General features: G+C 46.8%; 1 protein-coding gene and 1 pseudogene across 1 annotated transcript in view; one reads left to right on the top strand and one right to left on the bottom strand.

Moving 5' to 3' along the window:
* Positions 1-5,752: 5,752 nt before the first annotated feature.
* On the bottom strand, positions 5,753-7,053 carry LOC101138510 (adenosylhomocysteinase-like; annotated as a pseudogene).
* A 6,139-nt stretch (positions 7,054-13,192) lies between these two features.
* MEGF9 (multiple EGF like domains 9) overlaps positions 13,193-17,624 on the top strand; it is a 111,219-nt gene continuing 106,787 nt past the window's right edge. The window contains exon 1 of the mRNA XM_031014300.3: positions 13,193-13,944. Coding sequence (XP_030870160.2) covers positions 13,359-13,944 — 586 coding nt within the window. The 5' untranslated portion in view covers positions 13,193-13,358. The remainder of the gene's footprint in view (positions 13,945-17,624) is intronic.

Genomic DNA, 17,624 nt, shown 5'->3' with positions numbered 1-17,624 from the left:
ATTTATCTGACCTCCCATCAGTTCCTACCTTCCTACACCCTATACCTCCTGCACTTGTTGTCAGCCCCTAAATGTGCAGTGACGTCCCACAGTGAGGCAGTTTCTTGCGGTGTTTGGAGCATAGTTTCCAGCGCCAAAATGCATGCGATTAAAGCCTGGCTCTGTCATTATGAGTGTGATCTGGGGCAAGTTATGTAACTGAGGTTAACTGTGCCTCTGCTTCCTCATCTGTAAAGTGGGGATGAGGGTAATAGGATCTACTTTATAGGATTCTTATGTGAGAATTAAATGATTCATTTATGCTTACAACAGTACCTAGCACACTGTGAGGCCTTAACAAATATCAGCTGCTACTACTACTACTACTACTATGATTGTTATTATTTCAGAGCTCTGTTCTATAACCCCAAAGCCCTTCTGCTATTCCTGTTGCTCCTTCAAGGCTTAGCTCAAACTCCCCTCCCCTAGGAAGACTTTTCTTTGATTCTTTCCCCTCAGCAGAGTTCGATGTTCTCTAATATTTACTGCACTTACTTAAATGCATTATATTTGCCTATTTTCTGGTCCATTTCCCTGACAAAGCTGTGATCTTCATCTCCATCTTTATCCCCAACACCATGCCTAGAGACAGGCAGGTATATGTGCTTAATTGATGTTTGTTGAATGCATGAGTGAGTGAGTGATCCTGTGGATTCCAAAATCTAGGAGTAACTTTTTATTTCTGTCTTTCCTTCACCCCACACCCACTCCAACAGCAAGTCTTGACAATTCCACTTCTAAAACAGATTCTGAATCTGCCTCTAAGCCAGTCCAGGCCACCATCTTCTCACACCTGGACAACTCAGACTTCTGGCTGCTGTCTGTGCTTCTGTCCCTGCTGCTCTATAATCTGCCCTCATCTCCCTGCTTAAAACGCTCCCTGACTTCTCTTTGCTCCTAAAATGAAGCCCAGTCTTCTTCCCTGGCTACAGAGTCCTGCCCTCTAGCTTGTACCACTCTCTTCTTCACTTAATATGCTTCACCCATTCTGGTTTCCTTTCTGTTTCTTTCCAACTTCAAAGTCTTGCACTTGCTGTTCCTTCCAGTGTTGGTAGAGTTGTCTCCTTTTGCTTTCAGGTTGAATGTCACATCTCAGCAAGGCTTTCCTTCATCACTCTAAGGGGATATTATTCTGTGTCACAGCACCATTTTTATCTCCCTCGTAGCACTTGCTTAATCTGTAAATATCTTGATTATTTACCCATTTATTTGTTAATTGATTATCTTACTATATTGTATGCACCTTTTTTTGTTGTCTTGTTCACTAGGGTATCTCTATATCAGTGTTTAACACATTTCTGCTGAATGAATGAATGAATGATTCCTCCTAGCAACACAATAGGTAGACCAGGTATTGTATGCTTATTTTACAGGTGACAAAACTGAAGGTTAAAAGAGGTGATTCTTGCTCTAAGTAACATAGGCTGGAAGTTGAGCAGCCAGGTCTGCTAGATCATGGACCTTTCCCATTAGACCATTTTGCCTTGAAGGGAGATGGATGGAGAGCTGGGAACCCATCTTGGCTGATTCATAGACAGTTCCCCAACATGGGACCGGATGGCAGAGATAACAAGTTCCTGCCTCTTAAAGAGGTCGTGCCGCCAGTATGTGACAGTTCCAAATTCCAGACTGCACCTGAGGCATTGCACACACCCAATAAACACTCCATAATCATAAGAAAAGTTCAGTGGCTGTTTGAGAAAGGAAATCAGACCCATGGGCCTGAGAGGAGGAGTGATCTACTAGGACCCTCTGCAGAGGCTGTTGTAATCTGGGCCTGATGAAATGGGAAAGATGTTTCTAATTCCTTAACACAAATGTGACCTAATTTGGAAGATTTTGTAATTCCTAAGGTCCCAACTGCTGCCTGAGAGCAGATCCTGATTATTGTTATCATTTTATTATTATTATTATTTGAGACGGAGTCTCGCTCTGTCATCCAGGCTGGAGTGCAATGGCATGATCTCGGCTCACTGCAACCTCCGCCTCCTGGGTTCAGATGATTCTTCTGCCTCAGCCTCCTGAGTAGCTGGGATTACAGGCACCTGCCATCATGCCTGGCTAATTTTTGTAGAGACGGGGTTTCACCATGTGGGCCAGGCTGGTCTTGAACTCCTGACCTCAGGTGATCCGCCTGCCTCAGTATTGTCATTATTTAAAATCTTGCCATGGCCATTGATAAGAAGCTGGCAGCAGGGTGCCATTTCTGTGATTCTAGGAGGGAAATTCCTGGAGAGGGAGCCTGGGGACATAAAGAGAGCCTTGAACCAGAGTCAGAAGGTGGGAAGGTCCATCGGTGTCCAGCCAGTAGCCTCTAGGCCTCTCACTGGCCCTTAGCTGCCTCCTTTGTACTGACTGATTTGGGTCTGATGGTGGCCTGGGAGTCAGAGGGTTTGAATATGACCCTGGCTCTTGACAGTGTGGAATCTTATCAAGATGCTTTACTTCTGTGGTTCTTGGTTAATTATCTGTACAAGGACATGTTTGAAGGGACTGATGCCAAGTCCCCTTCCGGCTGTGATAGTTGCCATTTTTGTGGTCTTTTCAGGGAAACAATTGCTCTTCTAGAAGTGGATTTCCTTATTATCCAGCCCCCAGAAGCCAGCAAGAAATCAACATGGCTACCTCAAATAGTTCAACAAAGGGCATCATAGTCCTAAAGGCCTAAGGATTTCTCAGAAGGAGTCAAGTACTCATTCCTGCCAAGTACTCTCTCAGCCCTAGAAGCTACCCTCTGACAGGCACACACTCCAGCAAAGGAGGCTCTTCAAAAGGGCTGAGGCCATGGAAATCAGAGAGTGTGACTCTTCTGAAAATCTAGAAGTTCTGGGCATTGAACCCCAGGACATTGTACCCTCCTGACCTTGACTGACTACGTGAGAAGGCAAGGTATAGGAAAATCAGACATGTACCAGGGTCTTTTGAGTGTTCATCATGGGGCAGACTTTGGCTCAATGCTTTATATTCATTTGACTTTGAGGCCTATGGGATAAATTTTATGATCCCCATTTTACAGAGGAGGAAATTGAGACACAGAGCTAAAGTAACTTGTCCAAGATTATACAGCTAGAAAGACCAGATTTGAACCCGGCGTTCTTTACTGCTAAACTACTGTCTCCTCTAATGACGACAGCAATAAAAAATACTCAAAGTTGAGGAACTATAGTAGGCAGTTGTGGAAATCTGGACCTGAGGTCTAAACAAATGACTACAAGTTCTATGCTTTCATTTGTTAGCGTGGTGATCTCAGACAAGTCATTTGATTACTTTGAGTGACAACATACTGGCTTGCAAAGTGGGGGTAATCACTCTTTCTACTTCACAGATGAGGCTAAAAAGATTAAAAGGGGAATGCACAGTGGTTGAAGCCTGAAATCCCAACACTTTGGGAGGCTGAGGGGAAGATTGCTTGAGACCAGGAGTTCAAGACCAGCCTGGGCAACATAGCAAGACCCCCACCTCTACAAAAAAATTTTAAAAGGTAATGTGCACCTGTAGTCCCAGCTACTCGGGAGGCTGAGGCAGGAGGATCACTTAAGCCTAGGAGTTTGAGGCTGCAGTGAGCTATGATTATGTCCCTGCAATCTAGCTTGGGCGACAGAGCAAGTCCCTGTTTTTGTTTTGTTTTGTGTTTGCTTTTTAATTAAAAGGCACAATGTATGTGAAGTGTTTAGAATTGATTCCTGACACATAATAAGTATTCAGTAAATGTTAAGTCTCCATCATTGTTGTGATTGTTGTTGTTACTATCAACATCTTTCCTCCAGAGCTGTTGCCAAGTTCACATGAGATGATGGCTGGGAAAGCTCTGTGCTGTGCACCTGTCAGTAATCCCCTTTATTACAATGATAGCAACCTAAGGGATAGAGTTATTTGTGAAGGTCCAACCCTATTCCTCCCCCAAATGGTTCAAATTCTTTGTATTGCAGCCAACACTGATGACAAGCGAGGGTTTGACTTGGTGCCCACTGTGAATGACGTCCTTCAGTAGATCTCCAAGAACTGCAGCAAATGCTTTTCTGGGCTTATTTTAGCATCAGAGGGCCTTTGAAGCAGGATTTCAACATTTAGCTTCATTGTTTGGGGATGGTGCCTTGCATTTAATGTGGGTTTACAACTTGAGCCTTCCTTCCTCTCATCATCTTGAGATACCATGAAGGCAGGTCAGGGATGTGGTTGGCAGAGACATATCTTCAGATTCAAATGAATTCTGTTGTTGATTGTTATTGATTTTGAGAGTAATAAGTGCTCACTATTAAAAAAACTGGAAAATGTAGAAAACTATGAAGGAGAAAAAAGTTAAATATCCATCATGCAGTCACTCAGAAAAAAAGAATGTTAACATTTTGGTGTATTTCCTTTTGGTATTTTATTCTCTGCACATATTATCATTTACACAATTTGGGAATCATGGCATAAATAGTTATGTTAATGATTTTTTCCACAATTTTATAAGAATTTCCTTCATAAGTATCTTTTTTTTTTTTTTTTTGAGACAGGGTCTCACTCTGTCACCCAGGCTGGAGTGCAGTGGCGCCATCTCCACTCACTGCAACCTCCACCTCCCGGGTTTAAGTGATCCTTCCACCTCAGCCTCTAGAGTAGCTCAAACTACAGGTGCAACCACGATGCCAGGCAAATTTTTCTGTATTTTTGGTAGAGATGGGGTTTCACCATTTTGCCAGGCTGGTCTCGAGCTCCTGAGCTCAAGCAATCCGCCCGCCTGGGCCTCCCAAAGTGTCAGGATTATAGGCATGAGCCACTGTGCTTGAGTATCATCTTTTTTTTTTTTTTTCAGGCACCAAGATTTTTATTTACCCACCTTCCTGCTTTCTTTTAACATTAAAACCATATTATTCTCTTTTTGAACCAGGGTTGTGATAGGAACCATCTTGTTACAAAGTAGTAGCAGATCTATGCTTGCTTTTATGTTTTTATAGCCCCTCTGGCTGTCACTTTTCTGTCCTTTCTCAGTTATCCCTTTACAGTCTATTCTGACCCCTGTAAAACAGGGACTAAAAGTACCAACCTCATTGTTATGAGGTTTAAGAGAAGGCCCAGCCCTAAGCCAGGCTCCCAGGAAAATTCAAACAACAGTTCCTCTTTGCCTTTCAATATAGCTCCTTCTCATCTGTCATGGGCTGAGGAACCACTGAACCTGTAAACCACGGGTATAAGTCCACAGACCAGGGACACGGTATAAGTCCACAGACCAGGAACCTTACCTGAATGGTAAGGTACATGGGCTTTGTGACTCCACTACCAACTTCCAAACTAAGGAAGGACTGACTGGGCGCCAGCGGCTCATGCCTGTAATCCCAGCACTTTGGGAGGCCGAGGCATGAGGGCAAGAGATTGAGACCATCCTGGCCCACATGGTGAAACCCCATCTCTACCAAAAATACAAAAAAAAAAAAAAAAAAAAGGAAGGACTGACTTAGTGAGCAGTTCCAAGACCACTCAATTCACGGTTCCCTATGGATGCCTCCCTTGTACCTCCATCATGACCAGGGCTTGAGGAGGGGCCTCTCAATTTCCCCGCCACACTTGATATAGTGTGAGGGATGCAGCAGAGGCCAAAAACTGAGTGACCAGCCCCATCGATGGGGGACACTGACAAACCAATCACAAAGTTGGTGCCATTTGCTCTTAGGGAGAAGAGGCGGGGCCTGAGCAAGGACAGCAGCTGGAAAGTGAAGGGCAGGCCTGACTCTCAGCAGCAGTACTGATCCGGCTTGAAGGGGCCATCACGGGACGTGCTCAGCTACTGGGCTTGCTTCTCAGTTAGCTTGGTCAATTTCACGTCCAGCTTGCCCAGGGGGGTGCCTCAGCCACTGCCTCATCCAGCTTCTTGGGCAGGAAGTGAACCCCAATGGGGTACTTGTCTGGGTGGGTCCACAGCGCAATCTGCACCATCACCTGGTTGAAGGAGTTACTCCCCACAAAGCTGGGGCGGCCCATAGCACAGCCCAGGTTGACCAGCCAACCCTCAGCCAGCACGATGATGTGGACCCATTCTTCAGCCAGTACCAGTCCATCTGGGGCTTGATGTTTGCCTTCTCCACAGCATTGTTGTTGAGCCACCTGACATCGATCTCCACGTCAAATTGTTCAGTATTACACAAGATGGCATCATCCTTCATCTGCTCAAAGTGCCGGCCAAGGATGATATTGACACAGGTTGTGGTGGTGACAAAGATGTTGCCCTCCTGACAGGCCTCGTCCATGGTGGTCACCTCATAGCCTTCCATGGCAGCCTGCAGTGCACTGATGGGGTCAATCTCGGTGATGATTACACAGGCCCCAAAACCCTGCAAGGCCTGGGCACAGCCCTTGCCCACATCACCATAGCCTGCTACCACTGCTACCTTGCTGGCAATCATCACGTCTTGGTCCACTTGGTGCCATCTATAAGGGACTCCTGGCAGCCACAGAGGATGTCAAATTTTGCTCTTGGTGACGGAGTCATTGACATTGATGGTAGGCACCTTCAGGATTGCACTGGCCATCATCTTGTGTAGGTTGTGGACCCCGGTTTTGGTCTCCTCAGAGATGCCTCAGATGCCCGACATGAGCTGTGGGTACGTACTTGGTGTGGATGAGGTTGGTAAGGTCACCCCCATCATCCAGAATCATGTTGAGGGGCCCGTCCTTGAAGTACAGTGTCTGTTCAATGCACCACGGGTACCCCTCTTTCATTTTGCCCTTCCAGGTGAACACTGGCATGCCAGCCTCGGCAAAGACAGCCACTGCATGTTCCTGGGTGGAGAAGATGCTGCAGCTAGACCACTGCTCCTGAACACCCAGGGAGAAAAGGGTCTCAATGAGGATGGCCGTCTCCACAGTCATTTGCAGGCAGCCAGCAATGCAGGCACCCTTCAGTGGCCTGGAGGCTGAGTAAAGCTCCTGCATGCCCATCAAGCCCGGCATCTCATTCTCCACAATGTCTAGGGCCTTGTGTCCCCAGGTGGCCAGGCCGATGTCAGCAACTTTGTAGGGCAGTTTGTCAGACATGCTGGCGGCACCTTTGATGGACAAGGGCAAAGGGGGCTGGGCCGTAGTCTGGGGACAGGCACTGGGTGGGCAGTGTTGGGCAGGCAGCGCTGGGCAGGTGAGTATCATTTTTTATAGATGTATAGTGTTTCTACATAGAAACATCATACAGCACAAAGTACTCAACTAATCCTTTGTTAACTGTTTAGATTTTTCTAATTTTTATAATTATATAACACTCTGGTGAACATTTTTGTACATACATATTTACATCTGATTATTTATTTCCTTTGGATAGATTCTTTTTTTTTTTTCTCTTTTTGGGACAGGGTCTTACTCTGTTGCCCAGGCTGGAGTACAGTGGCATGATCATGGCTCACTGCAGCCTCGACTTCCCAAGCTCAGGTGATCTCCCACCTCAGCCTCCCAGGTAGCTGGGACTACAGCTGCATACCACCATGCTAATTTTTAGTAATTTTTTTTTTTTTTTTTTTTTTAGTAGAGACGGGGTTTCACCATGTTGCCCAGGCTAGTCTTGAACTCCTGGGCTCAAGTGATCTGCCCACCTCAGCCTCCCAAAGTGTTGGGATCACAGGCATGATCTGCTGTGCCTGGCCTTTGGCTAGATTATTAAAAGTAGAAATAATGAGCCGGGTGCAGTGGCTCACGCCTGTAATCCCAGCACTTTGGGAGCCTGAGGCAGGTGGATCACCTGAGGTCGGGAATTCGAGACCAGCCTGACCAACATGGAGAAACCCCATCTCTACTAAAAATACCAAATTTGCTGGGCCTGGTGGCACATGCCTGTAATCTCAGCTAATTGAGAGGCTGAGGCAGGAGAATCACTTGAACCCGGGAGGTGGAGAGTGCGGTGAGCCAAGATCGTGCCATTGCACTCCAGCCTGGGCAAAAAGAGTGAGACTCTGTCTCAAAAAAAAAAAAAAAAAAAAAAAAGTGGAAATAATGGGTCAAAGAGTATAAACACTTTTAAGGCTTTCTGGAAAGGTTGTATCACTTTATATTTCTATCAACAGTGAGAGACCATAACAAGTATTACCAGTTTGTAAAAATTTTTGCCAAATCAATAGGTTAAAAAAATGGCAACTCCTTATCTCAACTTGCAATGCTTTAATTACTCAAGTTGCATATGCAGTATTTCATATTTCTTAGTCATTTGTATTCCTTTCTGTGGCTTGTCTGTTAGTGTCCTTTGCTGGGCCGACTTTGTGAACAGTGGCCCCAGTAATCCCACAGTTGTCTGCAGAAGATGCCAAACCTTGCATTTAGCCACATCTGATAGGAGGCCAGCCTCCGGCAGGATTACAAATAGTCCATGTCAGCATTGCTGTTTCAATGAAACCAGAAAGGGGAAAGGTGTCTGTGTTTTATTGGAATCTGGGAGATGAAGTTATTTTGCTGAGCCCTGTGTATCATATTATTATACCTTCTTTTCTCACTCCCAAAACTTCTCTTTTCTTAAATGCTTTTCTAGCAGAAGGGTTAAATTCGGTGCATGTGTGTCCTTTCCTTCAGTATGTGTTCACTGACCTCCTACTACGTGCAACACATAGCGGCCACATTAACGGACTGTAGTGTATAGAGAAGAGCCTGGGCTTTTGAGTCACAAGGGCCTTGGGCAAGTCCCTTAAGCTCTTGGAGGCTCAGTTTCTTCTTCTTTGAAGTGCAGATGACAGCCCTGTCTTTGAGGAATAAATGTGTTCTGAATATAAAACTCCCGGAACAGCATCTGCCACATCATAAGACTTCACAGACAATTTTTTTTTTAAATTTTTTCAAGATGGAGTCTTGCTCTGTCGCCCAGGCTGGAGTGCAGTGGCACGATCTCGGCTCACTGCAACCTCTGCTTCCCAGGTTCAAGCAATTCTCCTGCCTCAGCCTCCCAAGTAGCTGGGATTACAGGCGTCCGCCACCACGCCTGGCTAACTTTTTTCTATTTTTAGTAGAAACGGGGTTTCACCATGTTGGCCAGGCTAGTCTTGAACTCCTGACCTTGTGATCCACCCACCTCGGCCTCCCAAAGTGCTGTGATTACAGGCATAAGCCACCGCGCCTGGCTCACAGACAATTCTTGAGCCATTTCTGTGTATTTGACACTGTGCTAGGTGCTGACAAAGTGAGAAATCAGTTGGGGCCCTTTAGAGCACCTCATTTGCCTAGGAGAAAAGTCAGGCTGCACATTGGCTCCAACAAGGCCCACTCTGACCCCTGCTGTTCTGTGGTCCTTCCCTAAGCCTTTGGGTCCAGGTCTCATGGGCCTCAGCTACAGTTCTGGCGCAAATAGGAAAAGTGCCAGTCAATGTTCTGTTACACAGAGTGTCACAGCTATAATTTTTATTTTTTCTTTTCTTCTTACCATTATAAGTATTTTCCATTTATAGTTAAGGGTGTCAGTGGGAGCCAGCCAGCCTCAGTTTGATTTCTAGCTCTATTATTTACTAAGTGACCATGGGCAAGTTGCTTAACCTGTGACCTAGTTTCCTTAGCTGTAAAATGCAGATAATAATAGACTATAGACTGAATGTTTGTGTCCCCCTAAAATTCACACGTTGAAATCCTAACTCCCCATGTAAAAGTATTTGGAAGCCTTTGGGAGGTGATTAGGTTATAAGGGCAGCGCCATCATGAATGGAATTAGTGTCCTTTTAAAGGACACCCAGGGAGCTCACTGAATCTGCTGGTGCCTTGATCTTGGACTTCCCAGGCACCAGAGCTGGGAGAGATATATTTTTTGTTGTCTACAAGCCACAATCTACAGTACTTTGTTGCAGCAGCCCAAATGGACTAAGACATAATAGTACCTATTTCCTGGGGTTTTTAGGATTAAACAAAACAATTCATATGTAGCTCTTGGTATAGTGTCTAGCATAGACTATGAGCTCAATTATTTACTATTAATATTTGCTATACTGTCTTCATAGCTACACTTACAATGACTTTCTAGGATTAAATTTAACAGGTATAATAATACCTTTCTTTGATGACAGATATGTAAGGTATTTCCAATTTTTAAACACAAACATAATTCCTAAGAAAGTCATCTTGTAGTTTAGAGATTAAGGAAGATTTAAGATTAAGGAAATTTAAAAATTAAATGTCGAATGGACATTAACACATTTAAATTACTGGTATCTTTCAAAAAAATTCAATATTTTCTATACATATGACAGGCTAATATCCCATCTTAAAAGCCCCGGCATGGATGATCCTTGCCTAAGGCAGAGAGCTGACCTGAATCACTCGACAAGGTCTCTTAGTCATTTGCTCTGTGGCTCTCCTGGCCAGGAAGCTGCATCAGCTTTTTTCCCCTTGCCAGAGAACCTCTGATACAGCAAAGCTCAGGGCCAACCCAGCATTTTTCAGATATCATTTGGAAATATCAGGTAGGGCAAGTGTCAGGCCATGTCACCTGATGGGGAACTTATGGGGCAGGGGTTTCTGCTCTGGTCCTTCAGCCAACAAGGCTCAAAGTTAGCAATGGTATAACAAAAATATGAACCTACACAGCTTGAGCACCGTCTGTGTGCTAGGCTCTGTAAAAACATTCTCCTCAATCCTTAGCTCAACAAATGAGAGACGATTTATTGGCCCCATTTAATAGATGAGAAAAGTGGCCTGGCGCAGCGGCTCATGTCTGTAATCCCAGCACTTTGGGAGGTCTAGGCCGGAGGATAACTTGAGCGAGACCAGCCTGGCCAACATGGTGAAACCCCGTCTGTACTAAAAATACAAGAATTAACTGGGCCTGGTGGCAAGTGCCTGTAATCCTGGCTACCCGGGAGGCTGAGGCAGGAGAATCAATTGAACCTGGGAGGCGGAGGTTGCAGTGAGCCAAGATCACGCCACTGCACTGCAGCCTGGGCGACAAGGGTGAAACACTGTCTCAAAAAAAAAAAAAAAAAGTGGGGAGGAAAACTGAGGCTCAGAGAGGTGAAAGGTTTCCTCCAAGGTCACAGAGTTGGCAGTCATGACCCAAGTCTGTCTGACTCTAAAGACACAAGCTCCTCCCACAAGCACAAGACCTCAATTAATTCAATTTAACCAGCATGGGTTAGCACTTACATGTGTTGCCCCTGCTAGGTACTCAGAACAGGGAGAACATCTGATGTAAGAGACAGACACATAAATAACAAGTTCTAGTATTAAGACTGATGCATGCCTATGAGAAGTAATAAAGCCATGTGGGCAATTCAGTTTATCCTGTTGTGTATATTTCTGAAAGCCATCCTTAATCCTTTTAGGAAGAGGCAACGGAGAGGTAGATTGGTAGATCAGGGCTGTAATCAATGCATAAACAAGGGGTGGTGGGGAAATGAGAAGGGAGAGATTAATTCCCACTCAAATCCAGGAATGTCTTTTAGAGAATGTGGCATTTTGGTTGGGGTTTGAAGGGCCAGGGAGGATCAGCAAGGGAATATGGGGGACTGGCATGACCTTTCCACCCTCCCAAAGCAAAGTAAAAATAGAACCTTGGTTAGTGCTTGCTAAATATTGGTCCTGAAGACAGAACACTCACATTCTCCCTCATTCCCGCTGTCTTATATACATAGACCTATCAAGACACACCCATAGATAACCACAAATGCAAAAACACAGAAAATACACAAAAACACACACCAGTACACATGCACAGATTATTAAGACACAATATATGAAAATAGATACTAGCTCCCATACTCATAAACTCACAGATACATACAATACTCATACACACAGACTCACAAACATGTTTATGCATTCATACACAGCCTCCCCCACCCACTACTCATGCAGGAAAATAAATGCTTTAATTAACATACACGGGTTCACACATAAGTCTCATCCTGCTGGTCTGGTTGAAGACCAATGACTAATGGGAAACCATGCACAAAGCCAAACATCACGTAGGGGAGGCCGGGATTGGGTTAGCAGTGGGGCTTGAATTAAGCCCCATCAGATGACAAACCCGCCCTGCCTGGCTTCCCCTGGAAGCTGCTGAGCCGAAGCAGCAGCGCCTGACCTAGCTCTGGATCCTGGGCGGATGATGCGAGGCTGCGTGCCCGAATTCCAGCTTGATTCAGGGTTTAGTGTCATCCAGGGTCAAGCTCGGCTATTAGCCCCACCCCAATCCCTGCAACCAGCCGGAGGCTCTGGGGGCACTGAAGGGCTGTGGCCTGGGGCTGCTTTCTAATCCTGGGCTTGCCCTGGCGCAAATGCTGAGAATAGTTAGCATTAATGAGGGTTACAACAGTGGGCCAGGCGCTGGGCTAAGTAAGCCCTTTACGTCCATGACTTAATTCTCACAACAGCTCTGTGAGGGGGGTGAGGGGTGTCCTATCATCTCCATTTTAGTGGTGAAAAAACCGCGCTCAGGCCACAAAACCATTCAGCAAAAGACATCAAGTTGAGGTTCAACCCTGTCTGATCCTATTCTTCCCGGGGTTTAGGGAAGTGTGCTTGCGAGCCTGTCTCCTCCACGCAGGAAGCTTGCACCTTCTGCCCTGAGGGGTCTCCACCGCCCGGTCCCGCCCCCTTGTCCAGTCTGGCACAACACCTGGCCCACAGCAGGTTTCTGGTGAGGGCGTGGGTCTCGGTTCAGGGAGGCCCTCAGCAAGGGCCTCAGCTTCCCCATCTCTGAAATGGGAATGGCGGCAGAGACCCCGCAAGGCTGCGACCAGGCTCTCTGGAGCAGCAGAGGGCATGCCAAGCTCTACATCGTCGCTGCCGCCGCCCTCTCCCATCGCGGGGTTCCCGCGCGGTCCCCGCCCGAGCTGGGGTGCGGCGCCGGCGCCCCATTGTTCAGGAGGGCGGGGATGCTCCCGAGTGCTGATTCCACCCCCCGCTCGTGCTCGCAGCCCGGTGGAGCAGATGACTAGGCCCGGCGTCTGCCGCGCGGGGCGCATCCTTTGTCTGCTCCGCGGCGCCCGGTGCCCGAGGCCCGCGCCCCACTCTTTGGGCAGACAAAGCCGGGGCCGCCGCGAGCCCGGCGGGCTAGAGCTGGGCTCGCACCACCCTTCACCCGCCTCACGGACCGCCCCCTCTCCTGGACGTCCTCTGATTGGCCTACGGGGCTACAAAGAGGCCGGGAAGCGGGCGGATCACGTGGGCGACCCTGGCCTCCCATTGGTTAGGCGCGGCTGCCAATCGAGGAGGGCGGGCGGTCCGCGCTCGGTCCGGTCGCTCCCTCCGCGCTGGGGCCCGCCCGCGGGGCCGGCCGCCTGTCAGAGGGAGGTGGCGATGGTGCGCCCGGTGGCGGCGGCGGTTTCGGAGGCTTCCTTGGTCGGATTGCAACGAGGAGAAGATGACTGACCAACCGACTGGCTGAATGAATGAATGGCGGAGCCGAGCGCGCCATGAGGAGCCTGCCGAGCCTGGGCGGCCTCGCCCTGTTGTGCTGCGCCGCCGCCGTCGCCTCAGCCGCCTCGGCGGGGAATGTCACCGGTGGCGGCGGGGCCGCGGGGCAGGTGGACGCGTCGCCGGGCCCCGGGTTGCGGGGCGAGCCCAGCCACCCCTTCCCTAGGGCGACGGCTCCCACGGCCCAGGCCCCGAGGACCGGGCCCCCGCGCGCCACCGTCCACCGACCCCTGGCTGCGACTTCTCCAGCCCAGTCCCCGGAGACCACCCCTCCTTGGGCGACTGCTGGACCCGCTTCCACCACCTTTCAGGCGCCGCTCGGTCCCTCGCCGACCACCCCTCCGGCGGCGGAACGCACTTCGACCACCTCTCAGGCGCCGACCAGACCCGCGCCGACCACCCTTTCGACGACCACTGGCCCGGCGCCGACCACCCCTGTAGCGACCACCGTACCGGCGCCCACGACTCCCCGGACCCCGACCCCCGATCTCCCCAGCAGCAGCAGCAGCAGCGTCCTCCCCACCCCACCTGCCACCGAGGCCCCCTCTTCGCCTCCTCCAGGTGAGTCCGGCGCTCCCTCTCGGGCAGGACCCGTCCTCACCTCAGCCCCGGCATCTAGGGTTGGGCTCTTGCCTATAATTTATCGTTTGTTGCCCCAAAGACACCCCAGGTTCCGGCTCCCGAGGAGGGATCCCAGGTCCAGCTAGTCTCCCTCCCGCCCCCGATCAATCTGGAAAGTCTTTTGTCCCCCGTGGGCTGTGCTCCCTAGGGAGGGGGTGGCTGCTGGGTGGAAGGCATCTCATCTTCTTCCCAACAGGGCTTTCTGGCCTTTTTCAGAGACCAGAATGGGCGCTAACTTTTGGGTTGGGTTCGCGCACCCAGCCTCTGTGCCTGGGTTATTTGGGGAAGTTTGAAAGCCCGCATAGTACCTCCTTCAACCACTGGGTCAAAAGCTGAGGGTAAGGAATTCCTCCCAAAGCTCCAGTTTCCCTGTTCATTTCTTCTTGTTTATGTAAATATCAGATGTGTGTGTATGACAGGTGGAAGAGAGGTAGTGAGAGGATTTTGTTTACAAACAGTAGTATGGACCACTTGAGGGCAAAAAATAAAAACAAAAAAGGCATTGTAATCCATGTTGTCCCTGCAAATAAGTGGATTCAGTAGGTCATTTGGGACAGGTGTGTATCTAGGCTGAGCACATTTACAAATTAGGTTAAATCTCTTCCTCGCACCATTTTTTTCTTCCACAATTATAAGGTCAACATGTTTGGACAAATACACAATTTAAGCAAGGATGCCTATTTTTGTCTCCTTAAGCCAGGATGTTCAACTTTGCTGATGCTGATATATGCCAATTTCTGTTTGAGCCCACGTAGAAAAGGCTTTTCTTGCTGAAGTCTTCAAGCAAAGTTAGAGACAACTCGTATTCTTTCCCCGTTTAAATCTTAAGTGGGCCTAGGACTAAAACAAAACAAAACAAAAGCCTACTTTGTCAGAACGTTTGGAGAAAAGTTTCTGAATTGTCTTGCTTTGAGTTGGGGTGGAGGTTTGTCCAAATCCTTTGTCTAGCTGGGTCTCTGACCTAAATCTTAGGCTTAGTGATTTACTGTGGAGTCAGGTATGGACTTTGGACTATAATTGAGTGTGTAGAGAATTTTCCCACATGGTTATGAACCTTAATACAGTCTTGATCCTTGGGTTGGAGCTTGGCAATGACATAAGTAGGATTATTCACCCATAAAAAGCCAAGTGTGCATCTCTTCCAGCTTCAAGGAATGCATTAGCTAGCTGGGTTTTACCTGTAACCCCTTTTGGCTTTCATATAGAGAGATTGACATATTACTGAGAGACAGGAAGCATAGTGGTTGAGAGTATGGACTCTGGAGTTTATTCTTAGGTTTGAATCCTAGCTCTTCCCCTTGTTAGCTGTGTAAGCTTAGGCGGCTCACTGAAGCTCTTTGGACTCAGTTTCTTTGCTTGTGAAATGAAGATAATATTATAGTAGTACTTAACTCAAAGGTTGCTGTGAAGACTTTTTTTGTTTTTGTTTTTGTTTTTTGAGACAGGGTCTGGCTGTGTTGCCCAGGCTGAAGTGCAGTGGCGCAATCTTGGCTCACTGCAACCTCTGCCTCCCAGGCTCAAGCGATCCTCCCACCTCAGCTTCCTGAGCAGCTGAGACTACAGGCGTGGTTCACCACACCCAGCTAATTTTTTGTATTTTCTGTAGAGATGAGGGCTCACTATATTGCCCAGGCTAGTCTTGAGTTCCTGAACTCAAGCAGTCCTCCTGCCTCGGCCTCCCAAAGTTCTAGGATTTCAGGCATGATTCACTTCACCAGGCCTGCTGGGAAGATTAAATAAGTTAACACTTACTGTGCTTACAACAGTTCCTAGTGTAGAATAAGCACCGTGTGTGTTAGCTATGCTTATGACCAGGCCTGTGGGTGTGTGTGTGTGTGTGTGTGTGTGTGTGTGTGTAGAAAGCATTTGAGAAAACTAGTAGGGACTTGTGGTGATTTTTATTTGTTTTAGTAAAATATAATAGAAAAAGAATGAATTAGATTCTCTGGAGTTTTAAGCATACAGTAGCATTTAAGTAGAAAGATCACTTACTTTGGTTAGTATCTGATAAATAAATCTGTGTAATTCATGTTATTTTACTTTTACTATTTTTGTGTTGTTATTTTTCAACCCCAAAGGTAACCCCTACTGGCAAAAAAATATAAACAACCAGAAGTCCACAAAGGAAAAAGGGAAAGTCACTCCTTCACTGCCTCCTAGTTTCAGTCAGTCCCTAGAGGTTACTACTGTTAGCAATTTGTCAGATCTTTTTTCAGCTGTTTTTGCTGGGCATATATGAACATACACACAGGGTATTTAAAAATAGATTTTAAAAAATCAAAATGGAATAATTCTATACATGTTTTGCAACTTGTGGTATTCACTTAACTATGTATCATGGACTTTTAAAAAAAATGTCGGTATCTAGGGTCTACTTTATTCTTTTTAATAGTTGCATTTTCCAGGGTAAGAATGTATCATAATTTATTTAACCAAGCCCTTATTTATGGACACTTACATTGCTTCTAGGCTTCACTTTAAAAAGCAGAGAGGAAGCAGCACAGAGTATTTTTGTTAAGTCCATCATCTGTTTACTATATTCTCTAATACTTTCACTGGAGTTGCTTAGAATCCAATTCAATATACACTGCAGTAAAGCTGGATTGAGTAATATTTGTCATCTGAACTGTTTTTCAAGGCTTTTAGTAATTTTCATGAACTAACATTATACTTACGTCTGTGATGGTCTTTGGGTGAAAAAATTTTGGAAGGATGTCCAATTTCGATAACTTTCCTGTGTTTTAAATATTAGGTAGTTTGTACTTCTCTGTGAATTCACTCTAGATTGTCAGTACCTAGTTCTCAGCAGCTAAATTGACTTTACAGTGATCTGATCAAGTATGGAGCATGGGCTCCAGTCTAAACAGAAAACATATCTCTTTGGCAGAAGGAAAACTTATAATTGAATTTGAGACAACTGGTTTGGCTTGCAAAGTTGGATTCCCTGGCATTTGAGAAGATGGTTGTACAGTATTTTTTAATTTCATCGTTCCTGTAAGAACTAATGCCATTGATAATATAGTATTTGATTGAATAGGTCTTATAGATGCTTTTTGAATTAATAATAATTTCTTTCATGGAGATCTAGCTGAGAGCTCTTGCCTGTCCCTCAGTTAGGGCCCTTTTTTGTTTACAAGGACACTGATCTGCAAACTGAAACTAATTGCCCAGCAAGCAGGCACTTTTTCTCCAACAAACCCAGCAAAACATTCACTGATTGGTTGGCTGGGTAGGATTTTTTTTTTTTTTTTTTTTTTTTAAGACGGAGTTTCGCTCTTGTTGCCCAGGCTGGAGTGCAGTGGCGCTATCTCGGCTCACCACAACCTCCACCTCCCGGGTTCAAGCCATTCTCCTCAGTCTTCCAAGTAGCTGGGATTACAGGCGTGTGCCACCATGCCCAGCTAATTTTGTGTTTTTAGTAGAGACAGTGTTTCTCCATGTTGGTCAGGCTGGTCTCGGATTCCCGACCTCAGGTGATCTGTCCACCTTGGCCTCCCAAAGTACTGTAATTACAGGTGTAAGCCACCGTGCCTGGCCCTGGGTAGGACATTTTAAGCAGGGTGAAGAGAGATGCTGTGATACCAGAGGTAATAATAATCAGTAAGACACTAAGGTAATGA

Source organism: Gorilla gorilla, chromosome 13 (assembly GCF_029281585.2).
Source record: "Gorilla gorilla gorilla isolate KB3781 chromosome 13, NHGRI_mGorGor1-v2.1_pri, whole genome shotgun sequence".
NCBI classification, from domain to species: domain Eukaryota; kingdom Metazoa; phylum Chordata; class Mammalia; order Primates; family Hominidae; genus Gorilla; species Gorilla gorilla.
The sequence above is the reverse complement of the archived record's forward strand: the minus strand, read 5'-3'. Positions and strand labels throughout refer to the sequence as shown.